Source organism: Astatotilapia calliptera, chromosome 11, assembly GCF_900246225.1.
Source record: "Astatotilapia calliptera chromosome 11, fAstCal1.2, whole genome shotgun sequence".
Lineage (NCBI taxonomy): Eukaryota > Metazoa > Chordata > Actinopteri > Cichliformes > Cichlidae > Astatotilapia > Astatotilapia calliptera.
Genome location: NC_039312.1, coordinates 23,394,554 through 23,411,169, shown reverse-complemented (window position 1 = coordinate 23,411,169; position 16,616 = coordinate 23,394,554). Strand labels below are relative to the sequence as shown.

Here is a 16,616-nt window from a genome sequence, read left to right as displayed (position 1 = left end):
CGCCTATGAAGAAGAACAAGGGGCAGTGTGTTCACCCTGGAGGCAAAAAGATCTACTTGCATGTCACCGAATAGATTCCATGTCTCTAGTTAGGCTGTAAGGACGGCATCAGATATTTATTACAAACACGTTAACCCTTACATACATATGGTCAAATTTGATCTGTTTTGACATTTGACAGCAGCAACAAAACCTAATTCACATTCTTTTAGTCTGAAATTTGATGACTTGTTCTAAATTGTAAAATATACACTTAAATGAAAATATTTTAAATTGCACAAAGATCTTGACTTGTATCTATAGTGATTGAATTTAGATCCACCAGTGTGAGTGAAATAAAATAAAATGGTGGTTAAACACAAGTTTGAAACTGAAAACTCTACATGGCTTGTCTCTGTGGATTTCTTTATGGGATTGTGGTGACAGAGTTCAAGGAGGACCTTGACACCATCATGAGAAGTCTGTTCCCACAGAGACAGGCACCTGCAGGTCTTTGAAGGATCATGTGGACAGTGTAATAGCAAAACACTGTAGAATCAATCATATAGGGTTCACATAAGGAACAGAAGTCATACAGAGCTCAGCCAATGTCTTGACATGGACACAAGCTCCAAAATAGGGCGGCTCAGCGCTGCAGTGGTTAACAACATCACCTCATAGTCAGTTCTGTTCGTCTGAATCCTGGTTGTGGCCTTTCTGTGTGGAGTGCACATTTGTCCTACTTTGACTTCCTCACACAGTCCACAGATGCTTCTCAGGTAGATGGTGCCTGAAGTGTATAGAATGAAGTGCTGTGTTAATATAAGGTTAAAGTGTGGCTTGTAGTCAAAAGCACTTTGTGGCGACTGGTCACTAAGACTAGAATAGCACCGTATGAATGCAAGAATGCTGTGTGCCTGCTAGTGCCTTACAATGTAAAAATAACCAAACATTAATCAAATAAAGGTGGGGCGATTGTGGCTCAAAAGTTGGGCGGTCGCCTTGTAATCGGAAGGTTGCCGGTTCGAGCCCCAGCTTGGACAGTCTCGGTCGTTGTGTCGGTGGGCAAGACACTTCACCCGTTGCCTACTGGTGGTGGTCAGAGGGCCCGGTGGCGCCAGTGTCCAGCAGCCTCGCCTCTGTCAGTGCGCCCCAGGGTGGCTTGCCATCACCAGTGTGTGAACGGGTGGGTGACTGGATATGTAAAGCGCTTTGGGGTCCTTAGGGACTAGTAAAGCGCTATACAATACAGGCCATTTATCAAATAATAATCTATTTATTCTGAGCCGATATTAAAACAGACATAAAAAGAAAGACTGTGAGGGTCATAAGACTATGGAGGGACCTGAGCTGCCATTTCAGCAAGTGTATGTGTGTTCAAAACACACACACAAGGTTTCTTACCACTGCTTTGAATCCACAGACTAGTTGGGTCAAGTTTTGTATTTATAAATTGTACTTATGACATTTTTATGACATAGAAGTGAGACCAGTGTTTAACTCTTCTGATGTTATTGTACAACCATGTAATGGTTATACGAGGTTATATAATAGATCCTAACAGTTCTACACACCATTTTCACTTTGAATATAATAATATTAAAATATAGACATGACATGAATTATCGCTGTTAGGCTTTCATGTCTTAGTAAAGTGTGAAGCAATAGCTTGTGATAACAAATGTTTGTTTTTTTGTGGAGGGACAGAACATGATCAATATGTGAGGGTTAAATGTTAAAGCTTTAAATAACCTTAAATAAACATGATACCGTTATTATTTACAGTTACACTTTAGGTGCCATCAATAGGAAATTATGTTAGAGATGGGAAAAAAAATGGTTTCATGTCCAATTAATTTAGCACATAAATGGAAGAAGAAATTAAAGTGGCCAAACCAGAAACAGCAGTTGAATTACTAACATGTTAGAGGTACACGCTATTCTTGGGTTTCATCATGCCGATATCTTAAAGCAAGAACTAATTAAGGACATGATCCACGATGACCTGCATTCAATGGAGCACTTCAGACCATTTCAGGGCAGGGGGAGGGCACGTAATTTTCAAACAACTGCTCAAAATAACCTCAGAGTTGGGAGACAATTTCAGATTACAAGTGGTGATAGTTTCAGAGACGCAAACAGGTAATAAATGTAAACAGCTTTAGGCCATCAAAACTCTTTATTATTCACAGGAAATTATTTCTTATTTATAAAGATTTCCACAAAAAGAATTGACCTTCATAAAGTAAATTTCTTTAACAAAAATGTTCCCCTGATTGAATTAATCTTTCTTCTCATGAAAGAATACAAACACACATTAATTAATTCCTTTAACAAATACACACAAAAGTAAACATGGAAATCTGTCCATTGTCCTTTTCTGTGCCCGGTCCTGCAGAGACCTGCACTTCAGACAGTGTCTGCCTGCTTAAGTCGTGCCTGTATGAAGGGACTTAGAGTGAAGGGGCTTATTGATCGTCTTCTATGAGTGAAGTCCAGGCATTAGTTCCAGCAGGGTGAGTCGACAGCTGTCCATGAGCCACTCTACTGGGCCTACATAGCAGGGCTGAGTGGAGCTGGGATGTGCACTTTTGATTTTGATCTCCCCAACATCACTTCTATTGACCGATGCACTGTCCTGTGCCTTACTTGCTGAGAGAAGCACTTGCTGAGGCCTTGCTGGAAACCCGGACACAAGCCACTGTTGCATTATCCGGGCTGCCGTTGACAAGCTTGTGATGATGAATCTTCCATGGTCTGTTGAGACCCAGCCCTAATCACTGCTGTCATCTACTGGCAACTGCTGTATCCACTGACCACAGCAATCACAAGTTGGGTTATCATGGTACACAGGGCTGGAAATTCCAGTGTTTGTTATCTAGATATAGATGTGGACTCTATCCAAAGTTGGGTCAATCTGTTGTGAGAGCAGCCCACTTTTCCACATCTAATTTTTTCTTTGAAGACCAGAAACTTTTATTGGCAGGTTACTTTATACTTTTAACAGAATCCAATAAAAATAATTGTCAGTTAAAGCTATTATTATTTTCCAAACCCCCAAAGAAGTATCCAACAGTCAATCTTGACGTTCTGGTTAAATTGATCTTTTTGGATTTGGGAATTTTAAACTCATGCTGGAATCTGAAATGTCCATGGTTACACATTAAAAAAAAAAAAAAGTTAGTTAAATAAGGAGGTAGGGACACCCATGTGCTTTATGTGTTTGCGTCAACCAAAACTTAGTATTTTACATCATTTGTGGTAGCCCAGTTGCCTTAACCCTATTTTGTAAGACAGATAAAGCTGTGAGGGGCTTACCACTTGATCTGGTGACACAGGCTTGCTTGTTCCAGTTCTCAGAGACTAAGAAAAAAATCTCGATATATCCTGTGTCATCCTGATGTAGCACCTGTGCATGAATCCAAAGGAAAAAAAAATACAGTGATACATTATTATTTATATTTCATTTACAAATAATACACTTCCAACTAAAATTTGACAGTTCTTAAAAAAAAAAAAGAAAAGGCAAAAAGAAAGGCTCCTTATGAACACAAAAGAACCAATGGTGAGTTCTGCCATCTAGTGGTCATTAAATGGAATGCAACAAATGGAGGCCTCAAATGCTTCCAAGCTTGCCTGTACCCATTATTAATTACATTCCTCCCTTTTCTCTTCTTTAAGTTTAATATAATACACCCCAGAGAGTCTGATCAGTTTATGAATCCCAGTGAGTCTCTGGGTGCCCATCATTACTGGATGACATCATTTTCTTAGCTCTCAGCAGCCTTCGGCCCTCCTCGTAGTCGTCTTGGTCCACACTGATCAGCAGGCGCACGCCTTCGGAGCCCGCTGCGTTCCTCAGAGAGTCCGTGATGAATACTCCCTTCAGGGCCTCCAGCAGAGCTCCGCTCAGGTAGTCACTCCAGAAAGCCTCGAGGTTGGCCAGCTCCGTGAACTTGATGTCGCAGACGATGGATCCCAGGTCTCTGGCACGCAGCAGCGAACTCGCTTGACTGAACAACTCAAACTGCCGCTCCAGTGGCTGCCGCTTGTCCGAGGCGACGCCGTTGCGTAATGCCGATTCGTGCTCCAGGTATTCCGCCCGGACACGCAGGCGGATATCTGATAATGGCAGAGGGAGGAGGAAGTAATGATGGACAAAAGGGTGAGTGGCAGTGAGGAGAGAGAGTAATGGTAGGAAGAGCAGAGGGGAAGTGAAAAAGGAAGGAGGAAAGTGAAGGTTACCCAGAAAAGAAAAAAAAAAAAAAAAAAAAAAAGAGAGAAAAGAATGGATAGGCCCATGACAGAAAAGGAGGGGTGATGAAGTTGAAACAAAGACGGGGGAGAGAAAGAAACAAACATGAAAACAATGTTAAAAGATGGCTCATTCAACTTTGTGCAAGACATCAAGCAAAAAGAGATTGTAGGAGTACTAACTGGACTTAAATATTTGATTTTACCAAATCATGACAAAGTAAGTGAATACGGTGGTGGAACAGGGCAAATTATTTACGAAGGGCAATGGACTTAGACCAACCCATGTGAACTTTTGTGCTCAATACAGCTACAAGCCCCTCTCGTCTGTTTCAGTGAAAGATATTCAGAGCACTGAGAGAAATCGTCTTTAGCTCATCCGGCTGTGTAGATCCCTTTTCTTTTTTTGGATGGACAATTCCTTTTTAGGTACTTATGGTTTTTAGCAACATGACTGAATCAGAAGACGCTGGTGCATGAGAATTTTCTGTACGACAGCCAGCATGGTCCTCATAAATCACGGCTGTAGCGTTTGTATACTGAATATGATTAAATGAACTTGGCACCCTGAGCAAATATCGCAGCGGGGGTAACAAAAACAACTCAGCAGTGACAAGCCCGGGAGTGGCTTTTGTTCCTGACAGGTGTTTATAAAGGGCAGATTCATTCAGATCAAAATGGGTAAGGCTGAGAATAGATAGCGTCTGGAGTTCCGTAGTAACAGGATTGGTGGTCATGCAACAGCACAGCGAGAAAGATTAGAGGATACATACTGTACTGAGCAAGAGCAACGCTGAGATCATCTCCCATGTCATTAATCCAGAGCTCCAAGTGGGAAATCAGCTTCTGACGACTTTTGCTGCAACAAAAATCCATTTCTCCCATTCAAACCCCTTTAGCAGATGTAAACAGTATTTACCAGCAACATTTCTTCCAGAAACATTCGCATTAAGAGTCTCACTGAATTCATGTGCAGAAGCTGCTTTTTCATATTTGCATCTGAATGCATGATGACATTTTATGAAGCAAATAAGGAAGAAAAAAAAAAACTTACAAAGGAGCACTGTGACTAAAAATAAACAAAATGGCTCAAAGGAAAAAAAAATCAAATCCGCTTTAAATGCTACAACATGAAATACTTAATTTTGAAGGAATAAGCAGCACATGGTCACATCACAAATGTTTGAATGAAATGGACCCAGAGGTACTTCTAATAAACTCACGCTTGCCTCTGACAAAAACCCAGAGTATAAGGTAAGCATGATTACGAGACTGTCTTGAACTCTTCTTCATGTATGTACCAGAGGATTAGTGTACACTTTAACACACGCTTTGACTTGAGAGTCACATCCACCCCTCTTGCAGCCATGTTTTGTTTGGGGCTATAGGGAATGGCGCGAGACTCAAGAGGGATAAAGTTTGGAAAATGCCAACATTAGAAATGCAAATGTTGAATTAAACCATTGATTTTGCATCTCTTAACATTTGTAGAAGAGCAATAAGCAAACAGTGGCTTTGCATTCATGCCCCACAAGTCTGTAATTAGATTACTATAAAAACAGACGACTTGTTAGAAGGGGACACTAAATCAACACATTTTAAGCCATGTTTAAAATGTGTAGTTTTTACATGAAAATCATTTGAATGAAGGAAGAATGTTTTCTTCAAAAGGGATTTATGGTACAAAAATATAAAATGTCAAGATTTTTTTAAAGAAACCTTCGATTATAGTTCAAGTTTTGTTTATTAAATCATGTCTGTGTTACAATGTTTCAATAAATTGTGTTAGACTAAAATAACTTTTGTGGTAAATTCATTGGCAATACAGAAGCCAGACACATAGAAAAACTGTTGCACCAAAGATCATCATCACAGAATGTAAAACATCTGTAAAAACTATTCATTCCCTTTATATGTTCATTTAATATTTAAAAAAAAAAAAAGTTGGGCTAGTACTATAAATGCATTACAAACACTTGAGTGATTTGTCACTGTAAAGTATTACTTAGAGAAAAGCTAAGTCACATGACTCATCAGTTTAATATCATGAAAAAATTTGCTCATCTCTATAGAGCACACTGTACTTGTGCAACATTTAGTGAAGAAGAGCACCAAGATGTCTACAGGAGGTCTACACAATCCTAAAGCTGACATGGAAACACTACCTATAAAACCAGCGGGCTACTATAGAGGAAGCTGGCATTACAAAAGTGGAGGATCCACGTGGAATTAGGCTTATTTTATGAATTCTGCCCACTGCTTTCACAAGTCAGAAACTCCTCACCACTACAAACACATTATCCCCACAAGTGTGATGGTGGCTGCGTCATGCTGTGTGGAGGCTTCGCTGCAGCAGCTTCTGAAGGTAGAGGGTAAATTGAATGCAGCAAAACTCCTGAGAAATCCTGAAGGAAACCCGCTGCAGTCCGAGTCACATACGTTTTCAACACAATAAGCTATAGTTTTTCACCCCAACAGATTTGTGTTGACTTCGAAACTCACACTTGTTGATCACTAGCAGGAGTCCATTGTGATTTAATGAAGTTATATAAAAAAAGATTACGTATCCATCGTTGTGGCAAGCACATGGATAAATTTGCAGTTTGAGCATTTTTGTGTTTTGAGGTGTGAACTATCATAGAAGATTAAACAGACTACACATAATCTAACTTTATACAATATTCAGTATGGATAGAGGAAAATATGAAGTTCGAGCACCATTAACAATTTGACCTTTTTGGATCATTATAGAGTGTGTGAGGGCTGAGGGTACAATAAACACCTGCCCTTCATGCAATTACTCTATTTATGGATGTCCTCCATTTTGCCTTCCCATTTCATACTGAGGAGGATGGAGGCAGAGATAGTGACAGTGAGGAGGCCATTTAAAAGCACAGGAACACAGTGATAGTCATTTTGTTAGGGTTACAGAGCACTTCACGCTTCATCACACATAGAGACATCCACTTAGACAGGACATTAGGAACCACAGCTTTCATTTTCTCACTTTAAACACCAAGTCCGTTTGGCTCCTCATCTCACCCCACCAAAAGGAGGGAGGGGGGAAAAGAGAAAAAGTTTAAGTACCCATTTACGAGGAGTCACTTGGCACGGAGAGCTTCAACTCTTTATCGATCCGTTTTTCTGTTGAACAACTGACCAAGAGAGTGGAGAGTTAGGGGGGTATTGAGAGACAGGCAAAATATCTGTGTCTGCCTGAAGAACTTTTTCCCTATAGTTTAAAAAAAAACAAAAAAAAACATAAATCCTCTGTACCGTTTTGTGTAGTTTGAATATTTACTGTTCATTCTCTCCTTCTCTTTGTGTGTGAGGATATAGTTTTCCTGACACACAGGGTGCTCTGTTTAGAACTGCGAACACAGACAAAGGAGAGAAACAGACAAGCACAAGTGGGTTGCATAGTGGTTAAATGGACTGTTCCTCCCCCAACATCAAGCAGGCATGGCACAGCAGTCACTTCTTAGTTTTAATGAGGCTTCAGTAAGGCCAATAGTTTGCATTGGCAAATTAATCAGCTCAGAAATGCATTTACTGCTCTGAACTATAACAAGGTAAAATCTAAATGGGATACTTGGATTACCCTTACCTTGACCAAATCTCTTAACCTTATCTTCCGGCCCTTTATTTGTGCCGCACCGTTAATCAACAGTGCTCATTAAACCAAGGAAGGGCCTTCACAAGCACCCCATTTAGACACAAAAACACTACTGAGCTGAATGTGCAAACACCTTTAAGACATTTGTAACAGCAGTTGTCATTGTCAGAATGTAATTGAGATACTTCACTGAAAATGACCTAAGAGATGATGAATGGTGACAAGAAAGAGTATTTGAGGTCTGTTCAAATGCTATGGGCCAGCATTGGACTGAACTGCCCTATCTATCTCTGCTCCATCTTGACAAACGCACACCAGGGCTCTCACAGGGCACAGAGATAAGATACAGCATGAGCTTCCTTCAGCAGAGCACTGTTCGGTGATTTTCCCCAGAACGGCTTGAGTAAAGGTTACATGGACATTTTTTTCTTTTTTTTTAAAGAGCTGTCTGTTGGCAGCCATTTTAGATTTGGTGCAATTGAATACATGGCCTTACAGAACAGGACTCTATGCCCAATTAGGATTTTTTTTTTTGTCTCTTGAGCATCCAGAACTGGCATCGTGATGTTTCAGTTTGCCAAAATAATATGAGTCAGTTCAATTCACAGGGCAGCCATTTATAAGCCTTGCACGTCTCCAATGGGTTCATATGCAGTGCTGACTCGCATTTTCACAAACATGTCCAACACATTTCTGTTTCCACTTTGAGTTAAACTCTTCAGTGTACTTGTTCTAATTTTATTTTGTAAATCCTAATTTATCTCACCATGACCTCAGTCAAATATAACCTAAATCTCTGTTTGGGTTAGGCATCAGACATTACGTTTTTTTAATAAATGACCAGAACAGCTTTCACTTCTGCATTACTACTGAAACTTTCACCACAGCTAAAAACCTCCATGATTTCATCTGGTGTCATCCTCTTTAATAACATTTAGAAACTGTACTGTGTAACATGAGCAAAGGTCAGGGCTGGTGCACAGTGGCCATTTCAGAATATGAATCATTCAGACTGAACAATAGTAGGCTGGAGCAATTTGCTTTAAGTCTGGTGGCTTCCTTGACAGGCTACTGAATTTTATTAAAGTAGCAAAGTTAAGCAGACATTTTTCTGTAAGCTTCCACAATAATCTTTCTGCATGTTGTCCAAGACAAAACTAGACTTGTGCAACTTCTCTCAGCTCTCTTTTTAGGCTTTAGCCCATGACTAGAGACTGACCAATTAGGTCTTTCCAGAGAGAGAACTGGCTGTTGTACAACGAAGGCATTCACCACCCTTCATACGATGAAAAGTTTAATTAACTGTGAAAAGTTCTGCAGGAAAATCTGAAATGGCAGCTCTAAAATGGAGGACAGACTGACTCTGACAGTACACATACTTGCTGTATTTTTCCTCGGCTACTACGCTGCCAACTTAATTTTCCTGTAAGATTGAACTGTGCTGCATTGGTTTCTCAGGTTGTGTACGTAAATTAAGGTTAGACAATGTGATGAGTGGCTATGTTGTCAGTGTGGCTAACAGTTTAGTTTTCTTTACAGCTAAAGGTTTTCAGCTATGCCTAATTCAATGTCCTATTCTTGCCCATATAAAGCATCTGGTCATCTGGTTGGAAGAAGTTAGTTTCATTCTTTTCCCAAGCCTTACTCACATTTACTGGAATTTCTGCTGGACATATTTGTGAAAATATGTTAAGTTCCCGTGATTTCAAATATTGGGGAATTTAAAATACTTTCGTTACACGCTTCCCCTTTCGGTATGCTTTGAGTAAAATCAAACTGACTCAAGGTTTTCCCAAGATCACTGTACAGTCTTTGGGTTTGAGACTTACTGCTGAGGACTCTGGTAGTTCTGTGAAACACTGACACCAATAACTCTTGTCATTAATAGGCAGGAAGCTAAAAATCTCAAATAGAAGCTTTTTTTCTTCCACAGTGCACAAGACTAGAGAACATTACAGGATGATTTTTTCTGTTAAAGCAGATTATGTTTTCTGAAGGAGACAGGGTAAGGAGCAGCTACATTATGATACACAAGCATCGTATACAGAGCAAAGTGGCAGCACCAACCCCTGCTGTAACAAGGGGGAGAGCCTCTTTTACCTTAGGCATCGGCCCAGACTTGTGAGAGAGCGCATGACTGAGTTGATCGCGCACACTGCAGTATGTGCAGACAGAGTGGAGTGACAGACTTTTTTGTTTTGTTCCTCAGTCTCCATGATCCATTGTGTCTTAGGTTACTCGATCTGAGTCACATTCTTGAGTCAACCTGGTGGAATCAAATGTGGAGTCAAGACAGCAACAGTTCATAGTCACAGGCACATCACTCATCCTGAGTAGCTAAGAAAGGCTGTCCTTAATGATTTCTTCTTCTTTTATTTTTTGAATGAAGTGAGAATCATCGGGCTTTTGTTGTAATGAATATTTCTGACCAACAGGCAAAGATGGACATTCAAAAGAAGTTTGGGAAAGTCTACATGAATGACTAAGCAAACTTCACACAAAAGGGAAACTGATGTTAGTGTTATCTGTCTTTTTGTACCAAGACAAACTACCATTGATTTCTTAAAGGCAGGTAGTAGTGGAAATATGGGCAAGGACGTTGACAATGGATTACATAGTGCAGCTTTTCAGTGGCGTTAAGACAGTTTCAAACAACTGCTAAAAAGTGATTTTTGGGGGATATGTAAGGTTTGACAGTTGTCAGAACCACTCTGGTTCAAGCTTAGCAATAAAGCAGAACAATGGCTCTATCTGGTAGTGATTGGACTGGACACTTATATTGAAAGAAAAGGGAATAAAACAAAAAACAAAAAAGGACAAGACACAGCCTACCAGTGAGCATTCTTATCAACAGCAGCAGCTGAACATAGTCCAAAAGGTTAGAGAAAAGAGAGGTGGAATGAAGGGAAAAGAATATAAAGGACTCCCACAGGGAGAAACTGATAAGGCAACAAAACTCTGATGTTGTATGTTTAAAAACGACAGTTAAAGGGTTATCATTAAGTCTCAACAAGATCATAGTGTACCAACAAAAACATAATGTGGAAATGCTTTAAAAAAAAAAAAAAAATCAAAGGGAAGCGCATCACATTGAGTTCTCAGACTTAAAAGTAGCTCTAGGATTTTTAAGCACATTTGGTACTAACATAAAAAGTATGAGCGCTGTGGTCTGTACAGCACAGAGAGCTTTAGGCAATATTGCAGTCCGGATTTTTCACCAAATGTGACACTGGGTTGAAAAACAAAACAGAAGGAAAATAAAAGTTTCCTCAACCCTGGAACATGTTTGGACTCTGTGCAGCTCCAGGAAGAGGTAAAGTACAGTGGCCTTTGCAAGCACACCATCTTCCACATTTTTATAAGTAGGTGTGAATCTAGTGTACCGCTCTGTGCTATTTAGGGATGGGAATCGAGAACTGGTTCTTGTCAAGAACTGGTTCCCAGTAGTCTACTTCCTTCAAATCGTTAGTCTGCCTGCCTATCGACCCTGCTTATCCGTTCTTGCACTCTTGCTACATTCAGCTGATTTAGTTTATGTGTAATAGGAGGAAAACAGTAGTGCAGTTTATGACGTGAATATGGACATTTCTTTTATTTTTTTATTGTATAAAAGGATGAGAGCGCAATGGTAAAGTGGAGACTGGGACAGAAACAACTGCCTTATACTGTTAACGCAACTTCAACATTCCGCAAGCACAGCATGCTAACGCTAAGCTAAGCGGTAGGGCTGCACGATTAATCGTTAGAAAATCGCGATCTCGATTCATACTCATGTGCGATCTCATTTCCCATTTCCAAATGACAACGATTTAAAAAAAAAAAAAAAAAAAAAAGACGACGACGACTGTACCGCATTTTGATCCGGGACGTACTCTGCATGAAAACAAGCGCTCACTCTTCCTGCTCAACAAATGACAAGGGCGGAGCCTTATACCATGTGATACAGAAGCTGTGCCGTGTGATGCTAAAATTAGCAGGGAAAAAAAACAACAGAGAGCACGTCAGGGATGACGAGAAAGTGACAGGAGAAAATCCGTCCCGGTCAACCACCCAAACATCAATAACGGGAACCTTATACAGCGCTTCCCTATACCCGTCGAACTCCCGCAGGCACAAAGAAATTACGGAGGCTATTACTTATCACCTGACCAAAGATATGGCTCCCATCAACACTGTGCAAAACGAGGGATTTAGGAAAATGATCAACACCCTAGACAAACGCTACACAGTGCCGTCCCGCAACTATTTTTCTATTGTTGCACTACCTGCTCTATACACGCAGTGTCGAGCAACGGTGGAGACGGAATTTCAAGCAGTACGACATTTTGCGGCAACAACAAAACGTGAGACATTTGTTGTTTTTATGTTTACTTATTGTTTTTATGTTCAGTCTCAACTGTTACGAAGTTGATGTGCAGTTAATAAGTGCAATAAATATTTATACTGGAAAAGAGAATCGTGATCTCAATTCTAAGCCAAAAAATCGTGATTCTCATTTTATGCAAAATCATGCAGCCCTACTAAGAGGAACTCAGAGTGATGCTAAAGCTGAGTGAATGCTGACTTAAGCCCAGCACCATGATAAAGTGAGCCATTAGTTATAGTGAAGCAGCCACTGCTGAACTTCAACAGGTAACAAACTGATGAGCAGTCATACTGCAGTCTCCGTTTCTACAGTGGAATCACCAAGACGATTGCTTTAAAGTCTCTTGGTGATGGTTTTTTATCTTCGACTTGCATTGTCGGCTTTGTGTTCATACCTAAATACTAAGAGAAAGATCACGTTTGTCCTTATTAGGATTTGTGATTATGAGACGGTCAGTTTCAGATCATTTTACAGAGTAACACTAAAGTAATGTAACAAGTAGTATAACAAATGTCTTTCTCCTGGAAGTAATTAAATAACGTACTGCATTACTTTTAAGAAAAGTGTTCTGTGAAATATGTGCAACAACTTTTTTAATTTATTTTTTTGAGTAGTGACCCCAACACTGATCACAACAAAGAGGGGAAATGCCTTCAACATGCACAAACATTTCACCACCTAGTTAATTACGTACGCAATTAATTTGCATGAATTTGATATGCTGCTTAGAAGTGCTGGCGACTCTCAAAGTGGAGGCAATGAGAAATCGATAAGGAACCGAATCAATAAGCAAAATCGATAAAGAAATCGGAATTACTAAATTCTTATCAATTACCATCCCTACTGCTATTTAATTTGTCCATTTCTCCCAAGTCTACAAATAACATGTTAAATTGTATGCTAACTTTTAAACACGAATCTTCTTAAGCATGAACTTGGCGCTTTTATGCATTTTTAAACATTTTGGCATTCAAGATTTAGCATAGATAAACAACATCAGAATTGAAGAAACTAAACAGGAAATATGATGATGCCAGGGAGGTGTTAATAGGCTGAAAATTATATTCTCGTCTGTTTAAAGAAGGAAAAATGAGCAGCAGGGGTAAATAGCAGGATGAAGGTACCACAGAAGACAAGAGAAAAAACAAAAAAATAAATAAAAAGAAAGACACTTTGAAAATGCATGAGTTGCACTTACCACAGGACACTTTTTGTGGCGCTGGTGGTGGAGGCAGAGGATGACTTTGCCTGCTTGTTTTCTTGGACTTACGGCTCCAGCCATTTCCCCTCTTCTTCCTCCGCCTACTTGCACATGGCCCAGCCACAGGAGTGTAAATACCTGACAGAAAACATATTGACTGAGTTCAGGGATGCAAGACAAAAATAACAGCAAAGGACTATTTTTAGCTTTTCATCGAAATTTTACTGCTGATATTTGATCACAACTTTCAACAAGAAAAATGCCTGTTAAGATCATGGTGCGTACACAGCGTTCTTCCCCACACAAGACACAGATCCAAAAAAAAGGTTTTAACCACCAAAAATTATTTTTTAAATATTATTATTTTAATTAGGATAATAATCACTGACATATATAATAGTCAGAAATACACAAAAGGCACCGATTTATGTGGGAAAAAAAGTAGCAGCTTCCATGCCTTAATTTATATTTTGCATATAAGCAGAGTCAATCAGGCTAAAGAAGGCCAATTCTGAACCACAAAAGAATCTGGTACACACACACACACACACACGTTTTCAAATCATCATTAATCAGCTTGAAGACACTTAAGAACGTACTTCAGTTTGGCCAAATACTAAAGAGCAGTAAACTTACCAGTTTCTAATTGATGTGCGAAAGATGTAAGAGGAGTTTCGGTCTCCCTGCAGCTGCTACTTATTCCAGAAGTACACACCGACTCTGTGCTTTCTATCTCATACCTCTGTCCAATTCTCTCTGGAGAAACTGAAAAGCATAAAAAACACATAATGGCAAACTATTTGAGATCAACTACAGCAGGACATAATCTCAAGATCCTCACCTGTCCTCCTTTTCTTGTGGGACACTGAGGGTAGCAGGTCATGACGGGTAAGGACTCTTAGAAGTTGCAGTAGTGGTGCCAGGTTTCCATCACTAAAGTATCCTCTCCTCTCGAGCTGTAGCAACAGCTCAAGGCCACTCTTGGGTTTTGGGTCCAAAAAGGGCTGCTGTGACCCCGTAGGCTTTAATTGCTGCCATGCTTTTAGTAGCTGTGGACTTGGGGCCACACCTGGATCATCTGGATTGTCCTCACGGGGTTCAACTGTCCAGCCTGCGGGATCGAGAGGATGTGTCGCGGAGCAAGTTTCATTCAGAAGGAATGACAGGACTTCAATGTCAGTCTCGGTCAGCTGAGAACCAACTACTTCAAAGACTTCATGGAGAGACAACATCCCATAGTAGTTGAGGCACTCTGTTTCATCCCAGTACAGTGAATCCCTGAGTGGGTACCCTTGATGATGCACTGCAGCCATGGTCAGGATTTGGCTATGGACCTTTCCCACGTTTCAGCCAGTGATAAGACTACAAAAACAAATAGAAGAACAATTACTATTAAAGTTTTTTGATGTCTAACAAGATACATCTGAGTAACCATATAAACCAGATAAGTAGGGTTGGGTACTGAGCTGGTGCTGTTGAGGGAACCAACCAAAATATGTCAGTGCTACTGTTAATCAGCACCAAATTCTGGTGCCAGAAAAAAAAAAATCTGGGTTAGAGAAAGAAAGAAAACAAGATGTCAATAATGCTACATACTGAAGAGGAACAAATGACAGGGCAAAGGTAGCGGTAGAATGCTGAAAGCATTTTCAGGTGTGGTTACATGTTTTTTAAAAACTCTCTAACACTTGTAGTGCAAAGTCCAAAGCAACACATCTAATCTGCATTTACACCTGGTCAAACAAAAATAGAGCTAAAGCTGAAGAGTGTGCCATATTTTCTAGCCTGAAAGCCAAATTCACTAGAGGACCTGCAGCTTTAACTCTAGCGTAACTGTAGCCAAAGTACAACTAATCGAACCAATGGATGATGAAGCTTTTAGTGAGACATTGACATCTTCTTCAGGTAAAAACTAGGTAGCTGGACAATATGTCAGAGAAACGGGGCTGTTTTCACTGCATTTGTTGACATTTTTACTTTTCAGTACACATAATGCATTGTACTCAGCGTTCCTGTAAAGGCTGCAATTCTCATTTAACAGGCTTGACCTCGAGTTCCTTCCATGTTCTATACTCCTACTTTTAATTGCATTACATACACTAAACAATGTCATCTGTGTCGCTGTTTAAGCTATAAAACGCCGCTCCAACAAATCCCGTGTAGCTACATATAAACTGCATTAACCACTAAACTGTATTCATCTATAAAACATAGCAAGCCGTTTGTGCCATGTAACACAGTCAATGATCATGTTGGCGTAATACTGCAGCGTTACGCCCGTTCTCTAGTCTCTACCATTATATGGCTGCATCAGCTAGCTCAGCAGTCCTTGCCATTTTCACCATTTTCACCCTCAGCTCGAAACAGTTTTTAAACGCGTAACGGAGAACCCCCTTATAACCACTTTATTTCCATTTACGCTCAGAAACGTACACTAACCAGTTGGAAGCCAAAGATATTAGCCGTTCTTCAGACGCCCAGTAACAACCGGTGGAGCAAAATTTTCCCCTTTGACAAGTTATGTAACCAGTCACGTTTATCTGTGGAAAAAAGCATAACAAACATCAAGAACTGCAATGCAAACAGCGGTTTAGCCAAATAACAAACCTGAAATTAACAGGTGTGCTACATTTCTATATACGCACTGAAACATATAACAGTAACTATAGGGTTAAAATATATGTATATATTTTTCCTCTATATGCATTACCGATAAATACAAAGAACAGAAATGGATATCGCTTGCTAGCTACTAACGTTAGCTTACTTCAGCTTTAAATTGGCTGTAGTATCGACAAGCATTGGGTCACATACATGAAAGCGTGAAAAAAGCACCAGTAGATTAATATTCAAAGCATTTTAACGGGATATTAATCAAGAAACCCAAAGTAACTGGGGGCGACTCACCTCCGGGTGGGTTGAATGATCTAGTAACTTCCACAGCAACGTGCAGTTCTGCACTACGTCAACGCTGAGGAATTGACCAATCACAGCCCCCTGACTTCCACGGCGACACCCAGTCACGTTTTTGCTCTCGCTGATCTTTTGAACTGATCTGAAGACAGTTTTTCATAAACAGTCACTTTATCGTATTGATCAAGTCAGTAAAGACAGCTGATTCAAGGGCGCCCCCCCCCCCCCCTGTTTTTTTTTTTCGTTTTACTTTTTTTGTCTTAGCTTCCACATGAAAAAAAAACCAA

At 40.1% G+C, this 16,616-nt stretch overlaps 1 protein-coding gene and 1 long non-coding RNA gene across 6 annotated transcripts; both read right to left on the bottom strand.

Moving 5' to 3' along the window:
* Nucleotides 1-2,139: 2,139 nt before the first annotated feature.
* On the bottom strand, nucleotides 2,140-16,435 carry dedd1 (death effector domain-containing 1). 5 transcript variants are annotated; one of them, XM_026183779.1, is made up of 6 exons: nucleotides 16,324-16,435; nucleotides 15,850-15,956; nucleotides 14,258-14,778; nucleotides 14,053-14,181; nucleotides 13,414-13,554; nucleotides 2,140-4,101 (listed from the first exon to the last, which is right to left on the bottom strand). In XM_026183779.1, exons 3-6 carry the CDS (start codon nucleotides 14,727-14,729, stop codon nucleotides 3,695-3,697), a joined length of 1,149 nt encoding a protein of 382 aa, XP_026039564.1. In that variant the 5' UTR covers nucleotides 14,730-14,778; nucleotides 15,850-15,956; nucleotides 16,324-16,435; the 3' UTR covers nucleotides 2,140-3,694. The 5 variants fall into 5 exon arrangements, with proteins under 5 accessions (XP_026039564.1, XP_026039561.1, XP_026039565.1 ...); XM_026183776.1 differs by having other exon boundaries at nucleotides 15,856-15,956; XM_026183780.1 differs by having other exon boundaries at nucleotides 14,053-14,172; nucleotides 15,856-15,956.
* LOC113031584 (uncharacterized) lies at nucleotides 6,153-11,596 on the bottom strand. Its single transcript, XR_003273751.1, has 2 exons — nucleotides 7,510-11,596; nucleotides 6,153-7,388 (listed from the first exon to the last, which is right to left on the bottom strand). It is a non-coding gene; the product is annotated as an uncharacterized LOC113031584 (long non-coding RNA).
* Nucleotides 16,436-16,616: the final 181 nt, after the last annotated feature.